This window comes from Schistocerca nitens, chromosome 3 (assembly GCF_023898315.1).
Source record: "Schistocerca nitens isolate TAMUIC-IGC-003100 chromosome 3, iqSchNite1.1, whole genome shotgun sequence".
In the NCBI taxonomy this organism is placed as follows: Eukaryota; Metazoa; Arthropoda; class Insecta; order Orthoptera; family Acrididae; genus Schistocerca; species Schistocerca nitens.
In genome coordinates, this window is record NC_064616.1 from 518,900,417 (window position 1) to 518,926,330 (window position 25,914).

The following is a 25,914-nucleotide window of genomic DNA, read 5'->3' on the forward strand; positions in this document are numbered from 1 at the left end:
TCCACAGTACATCAATGTTGTCGCCAGTGGTCGGCGGAAGGTGCACGTGCCCGTCGACCTGGGACCGGACCGCAGCGACGCACGGATGCACGCCAAGACCGTAGGATCTAACGCAGAGCCGTAGGGGACCGCACCGCCACTTCCCAGCAAATTAGGGACACTGTTGCTCCTGGGGTATCGGCGAGGACCATTCGCAACCGTCTCCATGAAGCTGGGCTACGGTCCCGCACACCGTTAGGCCGTCTTCCGCTCACGCCCCAACATCGTGCAGCCCGCCTCCAGTGGTGTCACGACAGGCGTGAATGGAGGGACGAATGGAGACGTGTCGTCTTCAGCGATGAGAGTCGCTTCTGCCTTGGTGCCAATGATGGTCGTATGCGTGTTTGGCGCCGTGCAGGTGAGCGCCACAATCAGGACTGCATACGACCGAGGCACACAGGGCCAACACCCGGCATCATGGTGTGGGGAGCGATCTCCTACACTGGCCGTACACCACTGGTGATCGTCGAGTGGACACTGAATAGTGCACGGTACATCCAAACCGTCATCGAACCCATCGTTCTACCATTCCTAGACCGGCAGGGGAACTTGCTGTTCCAACAGGACAATGCACGTCCGCATGTATCCCATGCCACCCAACGTGCTCTAGAAGGTGTAAGTCAACTACCCTGGCCAGCAAGATCTCCGGATCTGTCCCCCATTGAGCATGTTTGGGACTGGATGAAGCGTCGTCTCACGCGGTCTGCACGTCCAGCACGAACGCTGGTCCAACTGAGGCGCCAGGTGGAAATGGCATGGCAAGCCGTTCCACAGGACTACATTCAGCATCTCTACGATCGTCTCCATGGGAGAATAGCAGCCTGCATTGCTGCGAAAGGTGGATATACACTGTACTAGTGCCGACATTGTGCATGCTCTGTTGCCTGTGTCTATGTGCCTGTGGTTCTGTCAGTGTGATCATGTGATGTATCTGACCCCAGGAATGTGTCAATAAAGTTTCCCCTTCCTGGGACAATGAATTCACGGTGTTCTTATTTCAATTTCCAGGAGTGTATTTGTGTTTTTATGCCACGCTGTTATGTGGCTGTGTCGTCTGCTCAAGCAGAACAATTACTGCGCAGGTGGCGACGGGGGCCCGGGCAGTGTGATGTCGCGCATGCTGCAGCGGGCGCTGGAGTGGCTGATGCGCGTCATGGGCGTCGGTTTCGGAGGCCGTGGCGGCAGCGGCGGTGGCGGCGGCGGCGGTGGAGGCGGAGGCGCAGAGCCGGCCACGCTGCCTCCCAGGCCGGAAGACGCAGAGGAGTTAGACACCGCGGGTTCCAACGCCGCTGCAGACTGGGAGTGACATTGCTGGCAGCACTAGACTCTTCTAACACCACCGCCTCATTTATCATCACATTAACCTTACTTTGTAGCTACTCTTGTGCCTCCTTTTCACTACGGGAACGAAGAAAGACCTATGTACATATACATTAGTTAGTAATAGTTGGAATTACCACCAATATGCGCAAAGGTAGTACAAATAAAGAAAATATTAGGACTGGAAATTTCCTTCCGTTTGTTATTTCCAATATCCTTCGTTCAATTGTGTTTCTTCTCTAGCGATTTTGGCCCATCAAGATGACATAATGGTTAAGGCAGACAGCTGAAAGTTAAAACTGCAGCCGGCCGGGGTGGCCGAGCGGTTCTAGGCGCTACAGTCTGAAACCGCGCGACCGCTACGGTCGAAGGTTCGAATCCTGCCTCGGGCATGGATGTGTGTGATATCCTTAGGTTAGTTAGGTTTAAGTAGTTCTAAGTTCTAGGGGACTGATGACCTCAGAAGTTGAGTCCCATAGTGCTCAGAGCCATCTGAACCATTTAAAACTGCAAAATCATGAAAGTTGGAAACAACGAAAGTCAAATTTACGTGACATGCTTGGATGTGTGTGTCACGCTTGGGGATCGTACAAATATACCGTCGTTTAACCTTCGTACAGACTCACGCATGTAGGACACAGTAACAGGCATCCCTGGCGTAGAGAAACAACTGAAGGAGATGAAAACACAGGCCTGGACAGAATCCCAATCCCGTTGGAGCCACAATACAGCACTGGCCGTTTACTTAGCTTGCATTTATCGCGAATCTCTTACTCACCGCAAAAGTCTCAAGCGACTAGAAAAAAGGGCAGGTGACTCCTATAAAAAGAAAGGGTAAAATAACGGACCCGCCAAAGTAGGGATCAATATCCGTAACATCGGTTTGCTGCAGAATCCTTGAGCATGTCCTCGGTTCGAATATAATAAATTTCCCTGAGACGGGAAATTTTATGTCAACAAATCAGCACGGATTTAAACACCATCGCTCGTACTAAACTCAGCTTGCCGTTTGCTCTCATGATAGCCTGCGAACCATGGATGAAGGACAATGGCAGATTCCATATTTCTAGATTTCCTAAAATCATTTGACAATGTGTGCCACTGCAGATTGGTAACGAAGGGACGGTCATATGGGATGGGTTCCCAGATATGAGAGTGACTCGAAGTCTTCTTAAGTAACAGTACGCTGTCCTCGACAGCGAGTGTTCATCAGAGACAAGGGTAACGTGAGGAGTGCCCCAAGGAAGAGTGATTAGACCGCTATCATTTTCTGTATACAGAAATGATCTGGCGGGCAGGGTGGACAGGAACCTGCGGTTGTTTGCTGATAATGCTGTGTGTACGGGAAGGTGTCGAAGCTGAGTGACTGTAGGAAGATACACTATATGATCAAAAATATCCGGACGCCTGGCTGAAAATGACTTATAAGTTCGTGGCGCCCTCATCGGTAATGCTGGAATTCAATATGGTATTGGCAGACCCTTAGCTTTGATGACAGCTTCCACTCTCGCAGGCACACGTTCAGTCAGGTGCTGGAAGGTTTCTTGGGGAATGGCAGCCCATTTTCCCCGGAGTGACGCAAAGAGGAGAGGTATCGATGCCGGTCGCTGAGGCACGAAGTCGGTGTTCCAAAACATCTCAAAGGTGTTCTATAGGATTCAGGTCAGGACTCTGTGCAGGCCAGTTCATTACAGGGATGTCATTGTCGTGTAACCACTCTGCCACAGGCCGTGCATTATGAACAGGTACTCTATCATATTGAAAGATGCATTCGCCATTCCCGAATTGCTCTTCAACAATGGGAAGCAAGAAGGTGCTTAAAACATCAATGTAGGCCTGTACTGTGATAGTGCCACGCAAAACAACAAGGGGTGAAAGCCCTCTCCATGAAAAACACGACCACACCATAATACCACCGCCTCCGAATTGTACTGTTGGCACTACACACGCTGGTAGATGACGTTCACCGGGCATTCACCATACCCACATCCTGCCATCAGGTCGCCACATTGTGTACCGTGATTCGTCACTCCACACAACGTCTTTCCACTCTTCAATTGTCCAATGTTTACGCTCCTCAAGCGAGGCATCGTTTGGCATTTACCGGCGCGGTGTGTGGTTTATGAGCAGCCACTCGACCATGTCATCCATGTTTTCTCACCTCCCGCCTAACTGTCAACAGTACTTGCAGTGGATCCTGATGCAGTCTGGAATTCCTGTGTGATGGTCTGGATAGATTTCTGCCTATTACACATTACGACCCTCTTCAACTGCCAGTCAACAAACGAGGTCGGCCAGTACGCTTTTGTGCTGTACGTGTCTTTCACGTTTGCACTTCACTACCACATCGGAAACAGTGGACCTAGGGATATTTAGGAGTGTGAAAATCTCGCGTACAGACGTATGACACAAGTGATACCCAAACACCTGACCACGTTCGAAGTCTGTGAGTTCCGCGGAGCGCCCAATTCTACTCTCTCACGATGTCTAATGACTACTGAGGTCTCTGATATGGAGTACCTGACAGTAGGTAGCAGCACAAAGCATCTACTATGTTTTTGGAGATGTCCGGATACTTTTGATCACATAGTGTACAAGATGACTTAGACAAAATATCTAGTTGATGTGATGAATGGCACAGAGCTCTAAATGTATAAAATGTAAGTTAACGCTGATGAGCAGGAAAAACATTAGTAATGTACTACTTGATACAGTGACGTCGATTAAACATCTAAGGCCGGCCGGGGTGGCCGAGCGGTTCTAGGCGCTACAGTCTGGAACCGCGCGGCCGCTACTGTCGCAGTTTCGAATCCTGCGTCGGGCATGGATGTGTGTGATGTCCTTAGGTTAGTTAGGTTTAAGTAGTTCTAAGTTCTAGGGGACTGATGACCTCAGAAGTTAAGTCCCATAGTGCTCAGAACCATTTGAACCATTTTGAAATATCTAAGAGTATCTTTGCAAACCGATTTAAAACGGAACGGGCACGTGTGGACTGTGGTAGGGAGTTGTCGTCTTCGGTTTATTGGGAGAATTTTAAGAAAGTGTGGTTCATTTCTACAAGAGAGCACATATAGAACACTAGTTCGACCCATTCTTGAGTAATGCTCGAATATTTGGGATCCCCAGCAGGTTGGATAACGGAATTTAGAGGCATGCTGCTAGATTTGATACCGTTAGTTCGATCAACATGCATGTATTATGGAGATCCTTCGGGAACTTAAATGGGAATCCGTGGAGAGAAGATGACATTGTTTTCGAGGAACACTTTTGAGAAAATTTAGAGAACCGGAATTCGAAGATGACTGCAGAACGATTCTACTGCGACGTATGTACACTTCGTGTAAGGATCATGAATATAAGATAAGAGAAATTAGGGTTTGTAAAAAGGCATACAGATAGTCCTTTTTCCTTCGCTCTGCTAGCGAGTAGAACGGGAACTGAAATGAGTAGCGAGTAGAACGGGAACTGAAATGAGTAGCACAGGTACAGGATACCCTCCGTCACGCACCATAAGGTGACTTGCGGAGTTTGTATGATGATGTAGATGTAACGAGCATTTCAGCCCAACCACACAAACAAGTAGGAGTAACGTCATCAGCATTCTATCAATGAGGAAAGATTAAATAGTGTGTTACTTATTCACAAATCATTTTGAATGTTGTTTGTTTGTGAGAAGGTCGTGTTATGCTTCATGTAAGAAGGAGAAACGAAAACCAGCACGCGTCAGAATGCGTCAGCGGCAGGCTCGAGGCCAATGTAGACTGTTGTTCCCCTTTCTGCGGTATTGGTGCTCGCGTTGTTCCGAATCCGTCTGTCATACGAATGTAGAATCGATAAGTTCAGGAGGGCAACAGTCAAGGCTATGCCGAATTCAGCTGGTCCCGTACGGATATTGCCTGAGAGGACAAACATATTGTTCTCTCGACTGTGTAGGGTTTTACAGCCATGGCCCGTATCTTGAGTCAAGAAATGGGCTTGTTTGCAAGAAGACGTACACGCGGTCATTTTTTTCATTTTTTTTCGATATAGGTAGAAGCTGAAACAATGCTCCCTGCCGCCGTTGGATAAGCGGCTGCAGCAGCAAGTCGTATATCCCTAGCTTACTTATTTGTTACATGGTTTAATTTCTTTGCGTGTTTTTGGGTACTTGCTTTGTTTAATTCATAAATTTCGGGCGTATTATAGAATTTGAGAGCTGTAGCATCGCGCTTTAGTACCTGAATAGTGTAAATTCGCGTAGTCGTCCTTCTTCTGTTTTTGTTTTGAACGGCCAGTGTTGGTTGGTAACAGCCAGTGTGCTCCCTGCCGCCGATGGATAAGCAGCTGCAGCAGCAAGTCGTATACCCCTAGCTTACTTATTTGTTACATAGTTTAATTCTTAATTTCTTTGCGTGTTTTTGGGTACTTGCATTCTTTAATTCATAAATTTCGGGCGTATTATAGTATTTGAGAGTTGTAGCATCGCGCTTTAGTGTTTACTTCGTAGATTCTTACTTAAATTGCTTGTGAGATTCGTATAGGAGGTGTAATTTCGAGTTTTAGCTACTGTAATCGTAAATTCAGGCAGATTGTAGCGCAGTCGTTAGGCATTTGTACAGGTTAGTTAATACATTCTTTGCGTGTTTCCCTTGCGTTATCTAGGCACGGACTCGTGTTTCAGTAACTGTTGTTCATCATCGATTAGAATGGACAGGGACTGTGATTGCTGTGTTCGGATGAGGGCTGAGTTGGCATCCCTTCGCTCACAGATGCAAGCGGCGCTGACTTCGGTCGCGCAATTTGAGGCTGTTGCCAATGGGCATCACTGTGGGGAGCCGGACTTGGGTATCACGGGGATGTCAACCTCGTCCCGTCTGTCCCCAGATCGGTCTGCCGCTGTGGTTGCCCCGGTTGCTGCCCGCAGTGGGGCTTAGCCCTCACCTGTGGTTGATTGGGAGGTCGTTCCAAGGCGTGGCAGGCAGCGAAAGACGTCCCCGGAGGCTGATCAGAAAGCCTCCCCAGTGCGTCTGACAAACAGGTTTCAGGCACTGTCTCTGGCTGAGCCAGATGCAGCTGCCTGCCCTGTTGCAGAGGATGATTCTCAGCCTTCAAGGTCCGGGCAATCACAGAGGGTGGGCTTATTGGTAGTTGGGAGCTCCAATCTTAGCCGCGTAATGGGGCCCCTTAGGGATATGGCGGCTAAGGAGAGGAAGAAATCCAGTGTGCATTCCGGGTGGAGTCATTCCTGATGTGGAAAGGGTCCTTCCGGATGCTATGAAGAGCACAGGGTGCAGCCAGCTGCAGGTGGTGGCACATGTCGGAACTAATGACGTGTGTCGCTTTGGATCTGAGGAAATTCTCTCTGGATTCCAGCGGCTATCTGATTTGGTGAAGGCTGCCGGTCTTGCTTACGAGATGAAGGCAGAGCTCACCATCTGCAGCATCGTTGACAGAACCGACTGCGGACCTTTGGTGCAGAGCCGGGTGGAGGGTCTGAATCAGAGGCTCAGACGATTTTGCGACCGTGTTGGCTGCAGATTCCTTGATTTGCGCCATAGGGTGGTGGGGTTTCGGGTTCCGCTGAATAGGTCAGGAGTTCACTACACTCAGCTGGCGGCTACACGGGTAGCGGAGGCTGTGTGGCGTGGACTGGGCGGTTTTTTAGGTTAGGCGGCTTCGGGAAAGTACGGGGTGGGCTGCATTCTCAAAGGGTGCATGGCAAATACAGGACGTGCTTGGATCAAGGAACAGTCGGAATTGTAGTTATAAATTGTTGTAGTTGTGCTGGGAAAGCCCTGAGCTTCAAGCGCTAATAGAAAGCACAGAAAGCTGGCTAAAGCCTGAAATAAGTTCTGCAGAAATTTTTACGAAGTCTCAGACGGTGTTCAGGAAAGATAGATTAGGCAGAATTGGTGGTGGAGTGTTTGTGTCTGTCAGTAGTGCTTTATCTTGTAGTGAAGTCGAAGTAGATACTCCGTGCGAATTGGTATGGGTGGAGGTTATACTTAACAGCCGAACTAAGTTAATAATTGGCTCCTTCTACCGACCCCCAGACTCCGATGATATAGTTGCTGAACAGTTCAGAGAAAATTTGAGTCTCGTAACAAATAAATACCCCACTCATACGGTTATAGTTGGTGGGGACTTCAACCTTCCCTCGATATGTTGGCAAAAATACTTGTTCAAAACCGGTCGTAGGCAGAAAACATCTTCCGAGATTGTCCTAAATGCTTTCTCCGAAAATTATTTCGAGCATTTAGTCCACGAACCCACGCGAATTGTAAATGGTTGCGAAAACACACTTGACCTCTTAGCCACAAACAATCCAGAGCTGATAGAGAGCATCATGACTGATACAGGGATTAGTGATCACAAGGTCGTTGTAGCTAGGCTCAATACCGTTTCTTCCAAATCCACCAGAAACAAACGCAAAATAATTTTATTTAAAAAAGCGGATAAAGTGTCACTAGAAGGCTTCCTAAGAGCCAATCTCCATTCCTTCCGAACTGACTATGCAAATGTAGACGAGATGTGGCTCAAATTCAAAGATACAGTAGCAACAGCAATTGAGAGATTCATACCTCATAAATTGGTAGGAGATGGAACTGATCCCCCATGGTACACAAAACAGGTCCGAACGCTGTTGCAGAGGCAACGGAAAAAGCATGCGAAGTTCAGAAGAACGCGAAATCCCGAAGATTGACTAAAATTTACAGACGCGCGAAATTTGGCACGGACTTCAATGCGAGATGCCTTTAATAGGTCCCACAACGAAACATTGTCTCGAAATTTGGTAGAAAATCCGAAGAAATTCTGGTCGTATGTAAAGTACACAAGCGCCAAGACGCAGTCAATACCTTCGCTGCGCAGTGCCGGTGGTACTGTTACCGACGACTGTGCCGCTAAAGCGGAGTTATTGAACGCAGTTTTCCGAAATTCCTTCACCAGGGAAGACGAATGGAATATTCCAGAATTTGAAACACGAACAGCTGCTAGCATGAGCTTCTTAGAAGTAGATACGTTAGGCGTTGCGAAGCAACTCAAATCGCTTGATACCGTCAAGTCTTCAGGTCCAGATTGTATACCGATTAGGTTCCTTTCAGATTACGCTGATACAATAGCTCCCTACTTAGCAATCATATACAACCGCTCGCTCACCGATAGATCTGTACCTACAGATTGGAAAATTGCGCAGGTCGCACCGGTGTTTAAGAAGGGTAGTAGGAGTAATCCATCTAACTACAGACCTATATCATTGACGTCGGTTTGCAGTAGGGTTTTGGAGCATACACTGTATTCAAACATTATGAATCACCTCGAAGGGAACGATCTATTGATACGTAATCAGCATGGTTTCAGAAAACATCGTTCTTGTGCAACGCAGCTAGCTGTTTATTCGCACGAAGTAATGGCCGCTATCGACAGGGGATCTCAGGTTGATTCCGTATTTCTGGATTTCCGGAAAGCTTTTGACACCGTTCCTAACAAGCGACTTCTAATCAAGCTGCGGGCCTATGGGGTATCGTCTCAGTTGTGCGACTGGATTCGTGATTTCCTGTCAGGAAGGTCGCAGTTCGTAGTAATAGACGGCAAATCACCGAGTAAAACTGAAGTGATATCAGGTGTTCCCCAGGGAAGCGTCCTGGGACCTCTGCTGTTCCTGATCTATATAAATGACCTGGGTGATAATATGAGCAGTTCTCTTAGGTTATTCGCGGATGGTGCTGTAATTTACCGTCTAGTAAGGTCATCCGAAGACCAGTATCAGTTGCAAAGCGATTTAGAAAAGATTGCTGTATGGTGTGGCAGGTGGCAGCTGACGCTAAATAACGAAAAGTGTGAGGTGATCCATAAGAGTTCCAAAAGAAATCCGTTGGAATTCGATTACTCGATAAATAGTACAATTCTCAAGACTGTCAATTCAACTAAGTACCTGGGTGTTAAAATTACGAACAACTTCAGTTGGAAAGACCACATAGATAATATTGTGGGGAAGGCGAGCCAAAGGTTGCGTTTCATTGGCAGGACACTTAGAAGATGCAACAAGTCCACTAAAGAGACAGCTTACACTACACTCGTTCGTCCTCTGTTAGAATATTGCTGCGCGGTGTGGGATTGACGGACATCGAAAGGATGCAAAAAAGGGCAGCTCGTTTTGTATTATCACGTAATAGGGGAGAGAGTGTGACATATATGATACGCGAATTGGGTTGGAAGTCATTACAGCAAAGACGTTTTTCGTCGCGGCGAGATCTATTTACGAAATTTCAGTCACCAACTTTCTCTTCCGAATGCGAAAATATTTTGTTGAGCCCAACCTACATAGGTAGGAATGATCATCAAAATAAAATAAGAGAAATCAGAGCTCGAACAGAAAGGTTTAGGTGTTCGTTTTTCTCGCGCGCTGTTCGGGAGTGGAATGTTAGAGAGATGGTATGATTGTGGTTCGATGAACCCTCTGCCAAGCACTTAAATGTGAATTGCAGAGTAGTCATGTAGATGTAGATTAAACTGTACCGCAGCTGGAACTTCTACCAGGATCTCCAGTTTGCAAGGCACATATGCTAGCTTCTATACCAAAGCAGCATTGTGGCTACCACAGATGCACGAACTAGCCTAGTGTAAAGCCCAGTTTACAGATGTGGTAGCATATCTGTCTAGTAGATAGGATGTCTGGGTTAAAGTCCCAGCCATAGCACAAACTTTAATTCATTATTTCAGCTTCTATTCTTATCGTAGATAAAGTTGAGACTCTTATGTCCGCAGGAAAATGAAATTCCATCACATCAATATTATTTTCATGTCATTTATTTCATGTTTAGAGAGCTATCTCCTAGTCGATTAAAACAGGTCGTACATTTTACAGCGTATTTTCACATGAAAATACTGTTCATTATTCCAAGCAAAAATTGTTTCCAGCAACGAAAATGGGAGTAATAATATGAGGTACAAAGAAAAATAAAATAAAATAAAGTTCACGGAAACGGAGGACGTCAAAATAGCAAACTTGTTGAAACTGAAAGATTCCCTCCATTAAAAGTTCCAGGGACGGGGGAATGCCTCGGACAGAAAGACACCAAGCCATGCTCCTACTGCTGGTTCTTGTTATTACTACGCTATGGTCCCATACGAGAGGACAGACATACTGTACATGTATTACGTGACTCTGGGTGCAGTAACCTGTTCTCATTTATGTACTACTTAATTTGGTCAAGGTAGTTGTCATCATAATCGTCCTTACAGTCACTTGGGTCAATTTCTCCATCTTTCTCTAAGGTGTCTGTCACATTGATTATGTGTTGTGTGCTAGGTCTCATATCAGGTTTACTTTGTCTTTCTTTTGCATACTGAAGGCGCAGGACTCTGGAGATGGAGTCTGCCATATTGTCAGTTTCTTTCGACACCTGATGCATCTCTAACAGCACTGTACAAGTCCTCATATGTATTCTCTGTTCGTCTGACCTGTGTGAGAAGTGTGCGTGCTCTGTGGAACCTCCCCCCCCCCCCCCCCCGCCCCAAAAAAATAAAAAAAAGGTTCAAATGGCTCTGAGCACTATGGGACTCAACATCTGAGGTCATCAGTCCCCTAGAACTTAGAACTACTTAAACCTAACTAACCTAAGGACACCCCCCTGCGGGTTCGGGGGTTAGAATAGGCCCGCGGTATTCCTGCCTGTCGTAAGAGGCGACTAAAAGGAGTCTCAAATGTTTCGGCCTTATGTGATGGTCCCCTCTCGGGTTTGACCTCCGTCTTTCTAAATTATTCCGAAGAGCGAGCCAATTGGGGAAGGGCGCCTTACATGGTGCACTGTATCCGTCGTGCATTGAGACCTTTAGCCGGCTTTTTCGTCGTTGCAATGGTGTCCCGCTCGTTTTCCATCTCTTGGGCGAGGATACGTCCCTGGGTGCGATTACCACGCTGCACTCTGCAGTGTTGCTTTTAACTGCGACGACGACCTTGGACACTTTTGCACCTAAGATCCAGCACGGTAGCCAGTCCGTTGTGGTGGGGCCGCCATGTACCCTGTTGGTTGTAGCCCCCTGACAACACAGGGATCGCTCTACTGATGCCTGCGCCATTAACTCCCCACGTATGCCAAGGAGTAGATGCCCATCTCCCTGGGGCATCAGGACTCCCGGCAATGGCCATCCTGCCAGGTGGCTATTGCTGCGGCTGGGTGGCGCCCGTGGGGAGGGCCCTTGGTCGGAGTAGGTGGCATCAGGGCGGATGACCCGCAATGAAGCGTGGTACATCATCTCTCGCTGGCGGCCAGCCACCAGCAGTCTCTAAGCGACCGAGGGCTCATTTTAAAGCTAACGTTTATGACCCCAAATCGTTCCCAACCCTGGCCACACCATGGGAGGAACGGAAGGCAATGAATGACAGTGACATGTATTCGCCCAGGTATCTCGCCTGTACCAGAGCTGATGGTGACTCGTTTCTATCCGTGAAGCCTCAGTTCTTTGTAGAGCATTTAGAGGACAAGTTTGGGGAGGTGGAGAGCTTGTCCAAAATGCGCTCTGGGTCAGTTTTGATAAAAACGGCATCCTCTGCCCAGTCACGCAGGTTACTTGCTTGTGACAAGTTGGGGGATGTTAACGTTACCATCACCCCACATAAGAGTTTAAATATGGTCCAGGGTATTATTTTCCATCGGGACCTACTTTTGCAGTCTGATGACGAGCTGCGCGCCAATTTAGAGCACCGAGGTGTACATTTCGTCCGGCGCGTTCATCGGGGTCCGAGGGACAATCAGGTAGCTACCGGTGCCTTCATCTTGGCCTTCGAAGGTGATACATTACCAGAGAAGGTCAAGGTGATGGTCTACCGATGTGACGTCAAACCCTATATCCCTCCCCCGATGCGGTGCTTTAAGTGCTGGAAGTTCGGTCACATGTCCTCTCGCTATACTTCTAGCCTCACATGTCGAGATTATGGACGCCCATCTCATCCCGATACTCCATGTGCTCCGCCTCCCGTCTGTGTCAACTGTGGAGAGCCTCATTCCCCTTGCTCGCCGGACTGCAGTAGCTTACAGAAAGAACGCAAAATCATGGAATATAAGACCCTGGACCGACTGACCTACACTGAGGCTAAGCGGAAATTTGAACGGCTACATCCCGTGTGCATGATGTCATCTTATGCCTCCACTGTCACTCCTGCTCCAGCTCCTTCAGCTGCAAGACATACAGTCAGCTCTCAGAGTCAGAGGACCTCACCTGCCCCCTTGACGATGGGGGCCCCTTCTCTCGCTGTTGCTCTCACACCATCTACCTCGGGAGCAGCACCCACTAAACCACTGGGGACACCAGTCCCCACTTCCAAGCCGGAGAAGCGTAAGTCTTCTTCGGCTTCTCTCGCTCGGAAGGGATCCCTTGGGTCACTCCCTTCCCAGGTTCTTACCAGCGGCACAGCAGACACCAACCAGTGGCTGAAGAAGCCACAGTTCCCTGGTCGACGGGCTTCGCGATCCTCTTCGGTCCCGGAGGTTGACTCCAATAAGCCCTCTCAACAACAGCAACCAAAGGAACAGCGAGAGAAAACGACTTTGAAGACCCGTAAGACCAAGACACATGAGGTGGCACCTACTCCACCGCTACCTAAAAGCTCTGCGTCTGACGATGAGGTGGAGATCCTTGCGTCCGTTGAGGACCTCGATCTCGCCGGTCCCTCAGACGCAATGGATAGCACTTGCACGGGTGCTCCATCGGAGGCACCAGGTGACCCAGCGGCGTAATCTGCCTTCCCAGTCCCGTCACGCCTTTCTCCGCCATGGACAATACCATCCTCCAGTGGAACTGCAGCGGTTTCTTCCACCATCTAGCTGAGCTCCGCCAACTTATCAGCCTTCACCCTTTCTTCTGCATTGCTCTTCAGGAAACTTGGTTTCCAGCAATGCGAACCCCCGCCCTCCGTGGCTATCGGGGTTATTATAAGAACCGGGCAGCATATGAAAGGGTGTCTGGTGGCGTCTGCCTCTATGTCCTTCACACTCTGCACAGCGAGTCTGTCCCTCTCCACACACCTTTAGAGGCTGTCGCTGTTCGGGTGTGGACGCCACAGGCTGTTACCGTCTGCAATCCTTACCTTCCACAGGATGGTGATGTCTCGCAGCATGTCCTGGCTGCGCTGATAGCCCAATTTCCGCCACCTTTCTTGCTATTGGGCGACTTCAACGCCCATAACCCTCTGTGGGGTGGGTCAGTGGCAACAGGTCGAGGCGCCACCGTTGAGCATTTATTGTCGCAGCTCGATCTCTCGATTTTAAATGATGGTGCCTTCACACACTTCAGTGTGGCGCATGGCACATACTCCGCCATTGACCTTTCAATCTGTAGCCCTAGCCTCTTACCGTCTGTCCAATGGAGTGTGCATGACGACCTGTGTGGTAGTGACCACTTTCCGATCTTTCTGTCACTACCACAGCGTCACTCTTCTGGGCGCCCTAGTAGATGGGCTATGAATAAGGCTGACTGGGACTTGTTCTCCTCCACTGCCGCTATTAAGCCTCTCTCTAATGATGACATTGATGCGGTGGTTCAATCGGTCACCACCGGCATCGTTACTGCCGCCGAATCTGCCATTCCCCGTTCCTCTGGGTCCCCTCGGCGGCGGACTGTGCCTTGGTGGTCGCCTGAGATCGCTGCAGCGGCTATCGGACCCCTGTCAGCGTCCCTGCGCTCTCACTGACTGGAGCAGTTTGTACAGACTCCGACGAAATTGCCAACAGCTTGGCAGAGCATTTTGCTCTTAGTTCCGCTTCTTCCAATTACCCACTGGCCTTCCGCTCCATTAAAGAGCGGATGGAACGTCGGAGGCTTTCGTTTCGCACCCACCACCCAGAATCTTACAATGCTCCATTCAGTGAGTGGGAATTTCGCAGTGCCCTAGCCGCTTGCCCTGATACCGCTCCTGGGCCAGATGGCATCCACTGTCAGATGCTGAAACACCTTTCAGTGGACTGCCAGCGGCGCCTCCTCGATCTTTACAACCGTCTTTGGGTCGAGGGGGAGTTTCCGTCGCAATGGCGGGAAAGCATTGTCATCCCCGTTTTGAAACCTGGAAAGAGCCCTTTGGAGGTGGACAGCTACCGCCCCATTAGCCTCACCAACGTTCTTTGCAAGCTTCTCGAACGGATGGTGAGCCGGCGCTTGAATTGGGTACTGGAGTCTCGGGGCCTTCTGGCTCCATCTCAGGGTGGGTTCCGTAAAGGCCGCTCCGCCACCGACAATCTGGTGAGCCTGGAGTCGGCCATCCGTACTGCCTATGCCCGCCGTCAGCACCTGGTCGCTGTCTTTTTCGACATGCGGAAGGCGTACGATACGACATGGCGTCATCACATCCTTTCTACGCTTCATGGATGGGGTCTTCGGGGTCCTCTGCCGATTTTTATCCGCAATTTTCTGTCGTATCGTACCTTCCACGTGCAAGTCGCGGCCTCATATACGAGGCCTGTTCAGAAAGTAAGCTCCGATTGATTGCCAAATTGAAACCACAGTGAACATCAGAAATGTTTTACTTGTAACAATTAGCTACACCTTTCAGCTACTTCTCTACGTAGTCGCCGTTCTGACTTAGACTTTTGTCATAGCGTTGTACCAACTTTTCAATAGCCTCATCATAGAAGGCAGCCGCCAGTGCTTTCCGCCAATTCTCCACGCTGGCCTACACCTCGTTGTCTGTGTCAAAATGTTGTCTTCAAAGACAGCGGTTCATGTGACCAGAGATGAAACTCAGGGGGAGACAATTGCGGACTGTATTGTGGGTAATCTCACATTTCCATTTGAAAACGATGCAGGAGCATCTTGATTGCCCCTGCAGAATGCGGCTGAGAATTGTCTTGAAGAAGAAACAGCACGACAGTTATGTAATGTTAGCTGCATAGCTTCAGGCGAAATTTCTCACCAGGCCCTCGTACTTGGCGGCAGACACTATTTTCTAGACATCTTTACGCACTCACTGCGAGCTCAGAAATGAGAAGAGCGACGTGATGCTAACTGGGGTTATACTAGAGACACTACGCAACACATCTGTGCAAAGCTTTATCGGATTTTCATAGTCGTTTCCATTTCGCGACCGATCGGAGCTTACTTTCTGAACGCCCCTCGTAGTTCCTCCCACGTCCAGGAGAACGGTGTGCCACAGGGTTCTGTTTTAAGTGTCTGCCTGTTTTTAATAGCCATTAACGGGCTCGCTGCGGCCGTGGGCAATTCTGTCTCCGCTTCCCTGTATGCTGACGACTTCTGCCTTTACTATAGCTCTATTGGCATTGCACCTGTTGAACGTCAGCTACAGGGCGCAATCCACCAGGCGCAGTCTTGGGATGTAGCGCGTGGTTTTCACTTTTCGGCTGCCAACACCCGCGTTATGCATTTCTGCCGGCGTCGAACGGTCCATCCTGCGCCGCGGCTTTATCTTGACGGCGAACTTCTTGCTGTGGTGGAGAACCACAGGTTTGTGGGTGTACTTTTTGATGCCCGGTTGACTTGGCTGCCTCATATTCGGCAGCTTAAACAGGCGTGTTGGCGGCATCTCAGTGCTCTGCGATGCTTGAGCCACACCAGCTGGGGCGCCGACCGATCTACCTTGTTACGGCTCTACCAGGCGTTAATCCAGTCCCGTCTGGATTATGGGAGCCTGGCTTATGGCTCCGCTTCCCCATCTGCGTTGCGAGTACTGGATCCAATACTACACAGCGGGATACGACTTGTCACTGGTGCCTTCCGCACCAGCCCTGTGGACAGTGTACTAGTGGAGGCAGGTGTCCCTCCCCTGCGGTTTCGGCGCCAACGTTTGCTGGCCGCTTACGCTGCCCATGTTTTTAGCTTGCCCGGGCATCCCAACTATCGTCTCCTGTTCCCGCAATCTGTCGTCCATCTGCCAGAACGTCGGCCCCGGTCTGGTTGTACGACCGCGGTTCGCGTCAAAGAGCTTCTCTCCGGGCTTAGGGTTTTCACTGTTCCACCTCCTTTCCGGGCCACTTTGCGTACTCCTCCATGGTGTGTTCCTCGCCCTTGCCTTCGGCTCGACTTGGCACTGGGCCCGAAGGACTCCGTCCCTCCAGAGGCCTTCCGCCGCCGCTTTTATTCCATCCTGGCCACGTATCAGGGCTCTGGCATTGTTTACACTGACGGTTCGATGGTTGCTGGTCGTGTCGGGTATGCGCTAACTCTAGGGGACCATTCCGAACAACGTTCCTTGCAGGATGGCTGCAGCGTTTACACTGCTGAGCTGGTTGCCATCTTTCGTGCCCTAGAGTATATCCGCTCCTGCTCAGGTGAGTCCTTCGTTATCTGTAGCGATTCCCTGAGCGGTTTACGAGCTCTCGACCAGTGTTTCCCTTGTTCTCGTCTGGTGATGGCTATCCATGAGTCCCTGCATACTCTTGCCCGTTGCGGCCGCTCTGTTGTCTTTGTGTGGACCCCCGGTCATGTCGGTATCCCGGGCAATGAACGTGTTGACCGCCTGGCCAAACAGGCCACCAGTGAACCCACTCTAGACATTGGCCTTCCGGAGACTGATTTGAGGGCGGTCTTGCGCCGCAAAGTTATCTCGCTGTGGGACGCTGAATGGCGCGGTCTGACCACCCGTAACAAACTCCGTGCCGTCAAGGAGACGACAACTGTGTGGCACTCCTCCTTGCGAGTCTCTCGCAAGCAGTCTGTCGTCCTATACCGACTGCGCATTGGGCACACACGGATGACCCACGGCCACTTATTGCGCCGTGAGGACCCCCCTCTACGTCGCTGCGGCTCCATTTTATGTGTGGTCCACATTTTCTTGGTGTGTCCGCTTTTAGCTGTGCTCAGGCAGACGTTCGCACTGCCTGACACGCTCCCTGCCCTTTTAACTGATGACCCTGCTATGGCTGGCTTAGTTTTACGTTTTATTCGGGCAGGGGGTTTTTATCATTTAATCTGAGTGTTTCTGTTTTTTAGTGTTGATTCTGGCTTTTGGCCTCCGATTTTAAACTGAGTTTTTAATGTGTTCTCGGTGGTTGGCTTTTCATTTTTTTTCTCTATGGTCGGCCAACCACCGTCACACTCTGTGTGATTTTAATTTGTTTTGTCTGATCTCTGTCGGCGTATTTCTTGTCCCGTGTCGTCTGACGTCTTTCCTGCTATTCGTTTTTATTCTCTTTGGGTGGTTTTAATTTTTTGACAAAGGGACCGATGACCGTTGCAGTCTGGACACTTTAATCCCACAAACCAACCAACTAACCTAAGGACATCACACACATTCTCGCCCGAGGCAGGATTCGAACCTGCGACCGTAGCAGTCACGCGGTTCCGGACTGAAGTGCCTAGAACCGCACGGCCACCACGGCCGGCTCTCTCCCCACAAGTGCATTATTCCCTTTCACTGAGATACATTCGTTGAAAGGGCCATGTCCTGTTAGCAAGTGAACCATGCCTCTTCTTGGGTCGGTATGTCTCATTCATAATCGTTCCCTGATGCTGTGGAATAAGAATAGTACGCCGACGTCTTGGAGCTTGACGGACTGTCAACGCGACGATCATCGTTGCGGCTTTCCGTGGTCAGCCCAATAACAAAATTGTAGACAGGAGTGGCATCACATCATATTTTCAGACGATTGCCGTTTTTGTCCATATCATTACGATGGACATAGCCGTGTGTGGGGGCTGCAAATAGAGCGATGCATTCGTCCTTGTCATACAGACACATCACCTGATGCCATCGAATGTGTGCTCTATTCGTCTGGCCTGTGTGAGACGTGTGCCAGTGTGCACAACCGGTATTTCAGACAGCAGCCGTTACATTTCCTGTGCCCTGTCTTCGAAGTCTCTGTGCTGTTTTCTTTCAACAAGATAACACAACATCGCCTGCAGCCTGTGCTGTCCTGACCCACCGCTATATAGCGTATGTTCGGCTGAGCTCTAAACAAGACGTTCTCCTAATCTCTCATGCATTTGAGATATGTGGCCATGGGTTGCCCTGAGGCTGGTACGCCACCACTTCCCAGTTACTGCGATTGATTCCCTGTTCTTTTGTAAGGGCTTAGATTGCACAGCCAAATCGTTTTTGGCGGACAAAATCGATTGTGAGATATGCTGTCGCATAGTAAATGTCAAAATGATGTCACATATCCAAGAAATTGATCAATAAATCTATCCACATAACCATCTTTTTCTTTATTATAGTGTCATTCTCTCATTTGTCTGGACGAAGGTTAGTTGGCAGTGGTACATTTGCCACTCCTCGATCAAGATCGTTTATAAAAATTAAAAAAAAATAGTAGAATGAAAAAATATATAGTTGTTTTTAAAATTATTTTTAGTTTGGGTTATACATATGCTTGTTATCAGGTAAAACAATAAATATTGATCATAGTTTTTATAAGAAGTTAGAATAACAGCACTGCATTATGTTACAAATGCTCTAGCAGAAGATGATACGAGTATGATGGTGAAATAGTTTTGAGTGGATGAGGGTGGCAATAGATTTGGGCACTGGAGTATTGGTATGTTTAGTGTGGCAGAATAGGTGGCAGGAAACATCATATTTGATGTGGGGATGACTAAAATGGAGGCCAGTAAGCTAGCAGCAAGAGTTAGGGTAGAGGTATTCATGACTTAACTTACATCTGGAAAAAGGGAAGAATCAACTTGGGGCTCATTGTCAATTGCAGAATTGTCGGCGAGATAGGATACAGAGTGATTAGCTTATCAAGCTGTTATTATTCTACAGAAAGGAGGCAGTTAGCAGAAGCGTTTTTTATTATGAGAAAACGAAAAAAATTCCAGTAATCAGAGCCCAAATTGATTACTTATGAACCTTGCCTACGGAAATTAATTATGTGAAGTTGCTGTCAGGAAGGCCCAGACACATTCAGGATAGTTGAGAAAGCTAAGTATGGGAGCGCCTCCCGTAGCTAGCCAGACGATTACAAAAGGAATACCAGAATTCGACAAAGAACGAGACGATTCAAATTACACATTTAGACTGCTAAAATATCGAGAGCTGCAGTTACATTGTTGAGATAAAAAACAGTGTCTCTTGCTTAACAGTGTCTCTTACTTAACAAACGGAAAAAGTAAAGACGCTTTGAGGATGTAAGTCACATGCTTCGCGTTTACGGTGCTCTAATTCCCCTCTCCCCCGCCCGACCACAACTTTGTGTGTCTAACGTCTCGTAAAAGTCATTAGGCCCGGTATATTGGTTCAGATGGCTCTGAGCACTATGCGACTTAACTTCTGAGGTCATCAATCGCCTAGAACTTAGAACTAATTAAACCTAACTAACCTAAGGACATCACACTCATCCATGCCCGAGGCAGGATTCGAACCTGCGACCGTAGCGGTCGCTCGGTTCCAGACTGTAGCGCCTAGAACCCCACGGCCACTCCGGACGGCAGGCCCGTTATATTAGCACAGTTTGAGAAGGACGTAGGAAGGACTGGCGATTATTGACTTTTTTAAAAGGACTAGCCAACCACTTTCCTGGATTATGCCAAGGGAAATCTAAATGGAAACAGCTAAATGGGTATCCAAACCCCAGTCCTTTGACATGTTCTTGGCTAGACATTCATCAAATCCCCTATCACATAGTATGTTTCGTTTAAAAGCAGCTATTCATAGTAAATAATACGTCAAGCATTAATACGTCAGCTATTGTTAAAATATTATCTGTCGTCTTCATAGCAACGTTATGAGGAACACTTGCTGAAAAGTTAAAATCTACATAGTACAGTTGTGAATTTGTGTGGATGAACCACAACGTTTCTATCTGTGCTAAAGGCAGTATTGGGTGGATTGAAAAGATATCACTTAATTAACCTGTATTAATTCGTGTTAATACTATCGGCCTAAACAAGTAAAGAAAATGGAAATAAAAACACATAACTATTGCTAATAATGTACAGTCTTACAGTAGTTGATAATTATATACAAGGTTGCCAGATAAAATTATCTCAAAGTGGGAAGTGTAGTGCGATACATACAAGATGTTAGTGATATAGGTGCAGATATTGTGATTATTGGTACAATATGCACCAACTTCAATGCATAACTTGTTTTTTCTGTGTCTAACAGCCTTCCTGCAAACATAACACTTAATTTACTACCTAATGTTATCTACATGGCAGCAACTGTACCGCGAAGTAGACTGCGGCTGTCAGTATAGATTATCTTTTTGCCTCCCCGCATCCACACATTATCTGACTAGCTGACCAGAGGAAAGTAAACGTTAATGGCTCACTTGTGCCACTCTTACGTGGAAGTACTAACCAACCCAAGAACATGCTACTCGTAAGAGCTATAATTATTGTATGCAAATGCAGTAATGATGTAATGTTGTTCAATACACTGCCCTAAGTCATCACTACAAATATCTGTACTTATACATCCAACCTCCTGTAGGTGTTTAATTCTACTGCTATGCTGGTCCAAATTTAGACAATTTAGCAAATAAAAAGTATGGCTAAATGGCTCTGAGCACTATGGGACTCAACTGCTGTGGTTATCAGTCCCCTAGAACTTAGAACTACTTAAACCTAACGAACCTAAGGACATCACACACATCCATGCCCGAGGCAGGATTCGAACCTGCGACCGTAGCAGTCCCACGGTTCCGGACTGCGCGCCTAGAACCGCGAGACCACCGCGGCCGGCAAACAAACAAAAAGTATCATAGAAAAGAAAAATAGAAGGAAAACGCTAGCGAAAACTAGAATAAGGGAAACAGTTAATCTGAAGTGCGCAAAATAAAATGAATGGAACCGAAAAATAAAGGAATAAAATGGTAGACTGAAGCTGTATGGAAGACTGTTAACAACAAACGCAGTATTCTTCTACAACCTACGGGAAACCTTGATGTCGCATTGAAGGACTGAGTAATGCAATTTGGCCATCAGGGGAAGGATCATAGTAAGGCTGTACTCAATCATTTTAAAATGTAATGTGTCTATCTACAGTAGCACCATCATTGCAAAAAATGATTGAGAGGAATAAAAATCTTTGAAGTGTCAATTTTAACACTCACATCTTACCCTTCCACCCTTCAACTTCCTCATATCAAATTAGTTGTATAAGCCATCCCGTAAAAGTTGTTTCACACACACACATACGCTCACTCACTCACTCACTCACACACACACACACACACACACACACACACACACACTCACACACACAGACACACACACACACAAATCACACCCGAATGAAGTCCTCTGGTTTCCATTCCCGATACATATACAGTGATAAGAACAAATTTAGACAATTTAGCAAAAAAAGGGAAACAGAAAAGAAAAATAGGAAGAAAACACTAGCGCAAAATAGAATGAGGGGACAGCTCTTTTGAAGTTGGTCAAATAAAATGAAAGGTACCAAAAAATAAGGGACTGAAATGGTAGACTGCAACTATATGGAAAGGCATCCCCCTACACATAGTCGCGCCGAAATGTAAAGGTAGCATGGCGCAGCACTCCACTCTTTCGCGGAAAAACGGTTTGGCTCGGTACTTCAAACGACCTGAAGCTTCATCGATCGGTTACTCATATCTGTTGCTGTGTAAACTCTGTTATATCTCGGCTTACGGGACATCTGTTTCACAAACTGTAACAGATGTTATTTACTCACAGGAGCCGTTAGAGTTAAAGAGGATCCCAAATTTGTATTGACTACACCTCTGACCGAAGCTCGCTTCCTGTTTCGGATGAGTTAGTCGTCGTTGCCGGCAACTGACTTTCCGCATTGCGTCTGTATAACACATGGAATTTCAAAATAGCAACTGTAGAGGTCTTACAGGTTTCCTGACGCTAAAATCTGTATAATATCGTGAAACTAGACGTAGGATCGCATGTTCACGCATGTTGAAGATAAATAAAATGTCAGTAGAATATCTTAAATTTCAATATCATGTAGAATGGCGAGAAGAGAAATAGTTTAGGATGGAACGCGATGCAGACGAACGAACTGGTTGAATGTGAAAGCGCATTATAAGTTCTGTTATAAGTAATGAATACTTTCCGGAAAGTCGCTGTCGAAATTGCACTCTTTCCACATCTGTTCATGGTACGGTTAATAAGTCAGACAAAGTTTCCTGCTGTTTCAAATATTTTTTTCTAAGTTACAGCAAGTCATAAGAAATACAAATTTTTCATAAGATTGGAGTGGAATCTACTCCTTGACATTTGCAGCTAAGACCAAAATGAGCCCAGGTCGGATATGAAGGAAAGTAAAGTGCTTTAGTCAGTATATCCACCTGTTTCCTGCTAACGTACTCTACTGAAATGGAATGAAATGATCGTGTGGCATAATTGGCCGGGAAACCCTGTCTCAGGTTGTTCGGCTGCCTGGTACACGCCTTTTTATTTGACGTCTCTACTGCGTCGATGAAAATTCGATGAAAGGATTAGGACAACAGAGACACCCAGTCCACGAACGAAGACATCTCCGACACAACACGAAATCGAACCAGGGGTCCAGCGACTTTAACCACTTTAACACAAGCTGCAGACACACATTATATTAATGATTTATGTTTCAGCACAGTTAACGCGCCTCAGTAACACATAATGCGTATTTTGCTCCAAATTGGTTACTGTAAGTAATAGAGTTTGGCTCATTATAATTCAAAACTGAAATTGATATAACTACCTTGGTTGAGATATGCGTTCTTGTCCAACCGACGAATGGAACCGTTCAACACGTTCAACAGTTTACTATGCATCACATACTGATAGTCTTTCATGGTTTGTGAGAGATCTTTGAATGTTTTATCAAATCAACATCAGGTTTAGACACAGAGATCTTTATGGTTGCTACGCTGATTGCGAAAACCGCTGCCATCAGTCTCAAATTCGATATTAATAATATATGTGGCAAACAGAAATAACCACTGTGTTGCTCATCGCCGTTCTACATGAATACTTTTCTCGGTCGCTACTCATAGAGCACTGAGATGCATTTGGACGCAGGTACACCGCTAGCGTAAAGCACGGAGGACACTCGTTTGGTCTCATGAGTAAGGTGGCAAAGTAACGGGATAGCGATATGGACATATACATATGGCAGCAGTATCGCGTACACAAGGTATAAAAGGGCAGTGCATTGGCGGAGCTGTAATTTGCACTCAGTGACCCAGGTGAAAAGGTTTCCGAAATGATTATAGCCGCACAACGGGAGTTAACAGACTTTGAAAACGGAAGGGTAGTTGGTGCTAGACGCATGGGACATCTCATTTCGGAAATCGTTAGGGAATTCAATATTCCGAATTCACAGTGCCGAGAATGTGCCGAGAATACTACGTTTCACGCATTAAGTCTCACCATGGACAACGCAGCGGCCTATAGCCTTCACTTAACGACCGAGAGCAGCTGCGTCTGCATAGAAAAAAATGTTCAAATGTGTGTGAGCTCCTTAGGGACCAAACAGCTAACCTGAACGACCTTATGCTAAGAACAACACACACACACCATTGCCCGAGGGAGGACTCGAACCTCCGGCGGGAGGGGCCGCGCAATCCGAGAGATGGTGCCTTTGACGGTGCGGCCACTCCGCACGGCCGTCTGCGTAGGGTTGTCGGTGTTCACAGACAAGCAACACAGCTTGAAATAACCTTAGAAATCAATGTGGGGCGTACGAATCCGTTAGGATAGTGCGTCGAAATTTTGCGTTAATTGGCTGTGGCAGCAATCACCGACGCGAGTGTTTTTGCTAACAGCACGACCTCGCCTGCAGCGCCTCTACTGGGCTCATGACGAAATGGGTTTGACCACAGGCGACTGGAAAACCATGGCCTGGTCTGATGAGTCCTGATTTCATTTGGTAATACCAGATGAAAATATTTATAGGTTTATATTCATAAACCTTTCTCTGAAATATAGCTTTGGACGGAGGTGAAACTTGGACGATAAACAGTTCAGACAAGAAGAGAACAGAAGCTTTTGAAATGCGGTGCTAGATCAGAATGCTGCTGATTAGAGTGGTAGATCGAGTAATTAATGAGAAGATAATGAAACATATTGGGGAAAAACGAAATTTATGCAAGATTACGTGCGCCCAGAAGCGTGCCCTCGAGACGGCGTCGTGTAAGCGTAATGGTCTTTGCTTCTTTGCTTGCAATCAACGAACTCAGCCTGACGCTCTGGCGACGGTAGTTGGGCGGGTGTCTCCCGTAGTAGCATAAAATGATATTTCGTGGTGTGCCGTTGCCAGCATATAGCCCCTAGACCGCAATGCATCATCGTACGCCACAGAGCAGGTTTTACACAATCAAGTCACCATCGGATCGTGTAAGGAAACATCGGATGCCACCTCTCACAGTTCCTCCACTTCGCCACTGTCTTCCGCCGACACTCCGCATACTCGAGGATGGGGAAATTCAGCTTCCGCGAGCTCCTGCTCCAACACACCCTCTGTCTTGGGAGAGAGATGGTGCAGACATAGGTATCATGATCGGTATAGGCCATCGGCCATAACTCAGCTAAAGTGTCTCCACGGTAAGTCCCTGGGAGACACAGACAAGTTTACGGCAACTCGCCGAATGTCTGGTAACGTGTGTGTCTGTCGACGTGAATACTCTGCACGGTATCGATGAAGCGAAGGTCTTGCAACAGCTGTTGTAGTTCCCTGCACTTTCTCAAGAGTGGCATTTGATCCTGTGGTGAAAGGACTTAACTGAAGTCACTCCCTAGGATGGTGTGGCCGAGCGGTTCTAGGTGCTTCAGTCCGGAACCGTGCTGCTGCTACGGTTGCAGGTTCGAATCCTGCCTCGGGCATGGATGTTTGTGCTGTCCTTAGGTTAGTTAGGTTTAAGTAGTTCTAATTCTAGGGGACTGATGACAGATGTTAAGTCCCAAAGTGCTTAGAGCCATTTGAACCATTTTGATGATATGATCGTAGCGTTCCTCAAATAAGGGTGCGACCTCCTCCGCATAAAACCTCGAACGATCTACCCTCTTGTTCATGCCAGAGGGGACGTGTATTCACAGTCCTGACGCCCTGATATGTCATAACAAGTCCTCGTGCTGACGGGAGGTAGGTCACACCATCAATCACTATGCTTCCTTTCACAAGAATGGCCGTACTGTCGCCGTTGTCTGCGCACGGCGCCTGGTAAACGTCGTATCCATAAATAGACAGAAACTGGTAAAGGTGCACTTCCGCCGCCCTCAACATGTCACGAAACATCTGCAGCTTGACCTCGAACTAATGGTATTGAGACTGATGGTGTCAGTCCGGTAGGCCTGGCAAGGGAAGGCGGTATTGTTGGCACCCGTTCACAGGGGCGGAGATGAGAGACCTGAAGAAGGTCCCGCCGTTGACAACGTGTCCATTCCTTTGTCCGTCGGTATTTAACTGTCGTGATGTGAAGCAGCTGCAGCCGCTGTAGCCACGATAGCAGATGTCACGCCGTCGACATCGTCGGTTCCTGCTGTCAGGCTTGTGCTGCGATTATCCCCCGGAATTAACGGGGCGTCTGAAAGTTGCAGGACATACGTGATGGGGACAGATGCGGAATCTATCCGTTGTCCATCATCCAGAAGCACGGTGCTGTGACAAGTTGCCATTGAATCCGCTGCCAATGTAATCCCGCAGGGGAACCGACG

At 47.8% G+C, this 25,914-nt stretch overlaps 2 protein-coding genes across 2 annotated transcripts in view; one reads left to right on the forward strand and one right to left on the reverse strand.

Annotated features, from left to right (window-relative positions):
- LOC126249644 (serine/arginine-rich splicing factor 1-like) overlaps window positions 1-1,551 on the forward strand; it is an 83,358-nt gene extending 81,807 nt beyond the window's left edge. The window contains exon 4 of the mRNA XM_049951322.1: window positions 1,122-1,551. Coding sequence (XP_049807279.1) covers window positions 1,122-1,345 — 224 coding nt within the window. The 3' untranslated portion in view covers window positions 1,346-1,551. The remainder of the gene's footprint in view (window positions 1-1,121) is intronic.
- The window catches only part of LOC126249643 (melanopsin-A), a 485,748-nt gene that overhangs the window by 182,519 nt on the left and 277,315 nt on the right, over window positions 1-25,914 (reverse strand). The window lies entirely within an intron of this gene.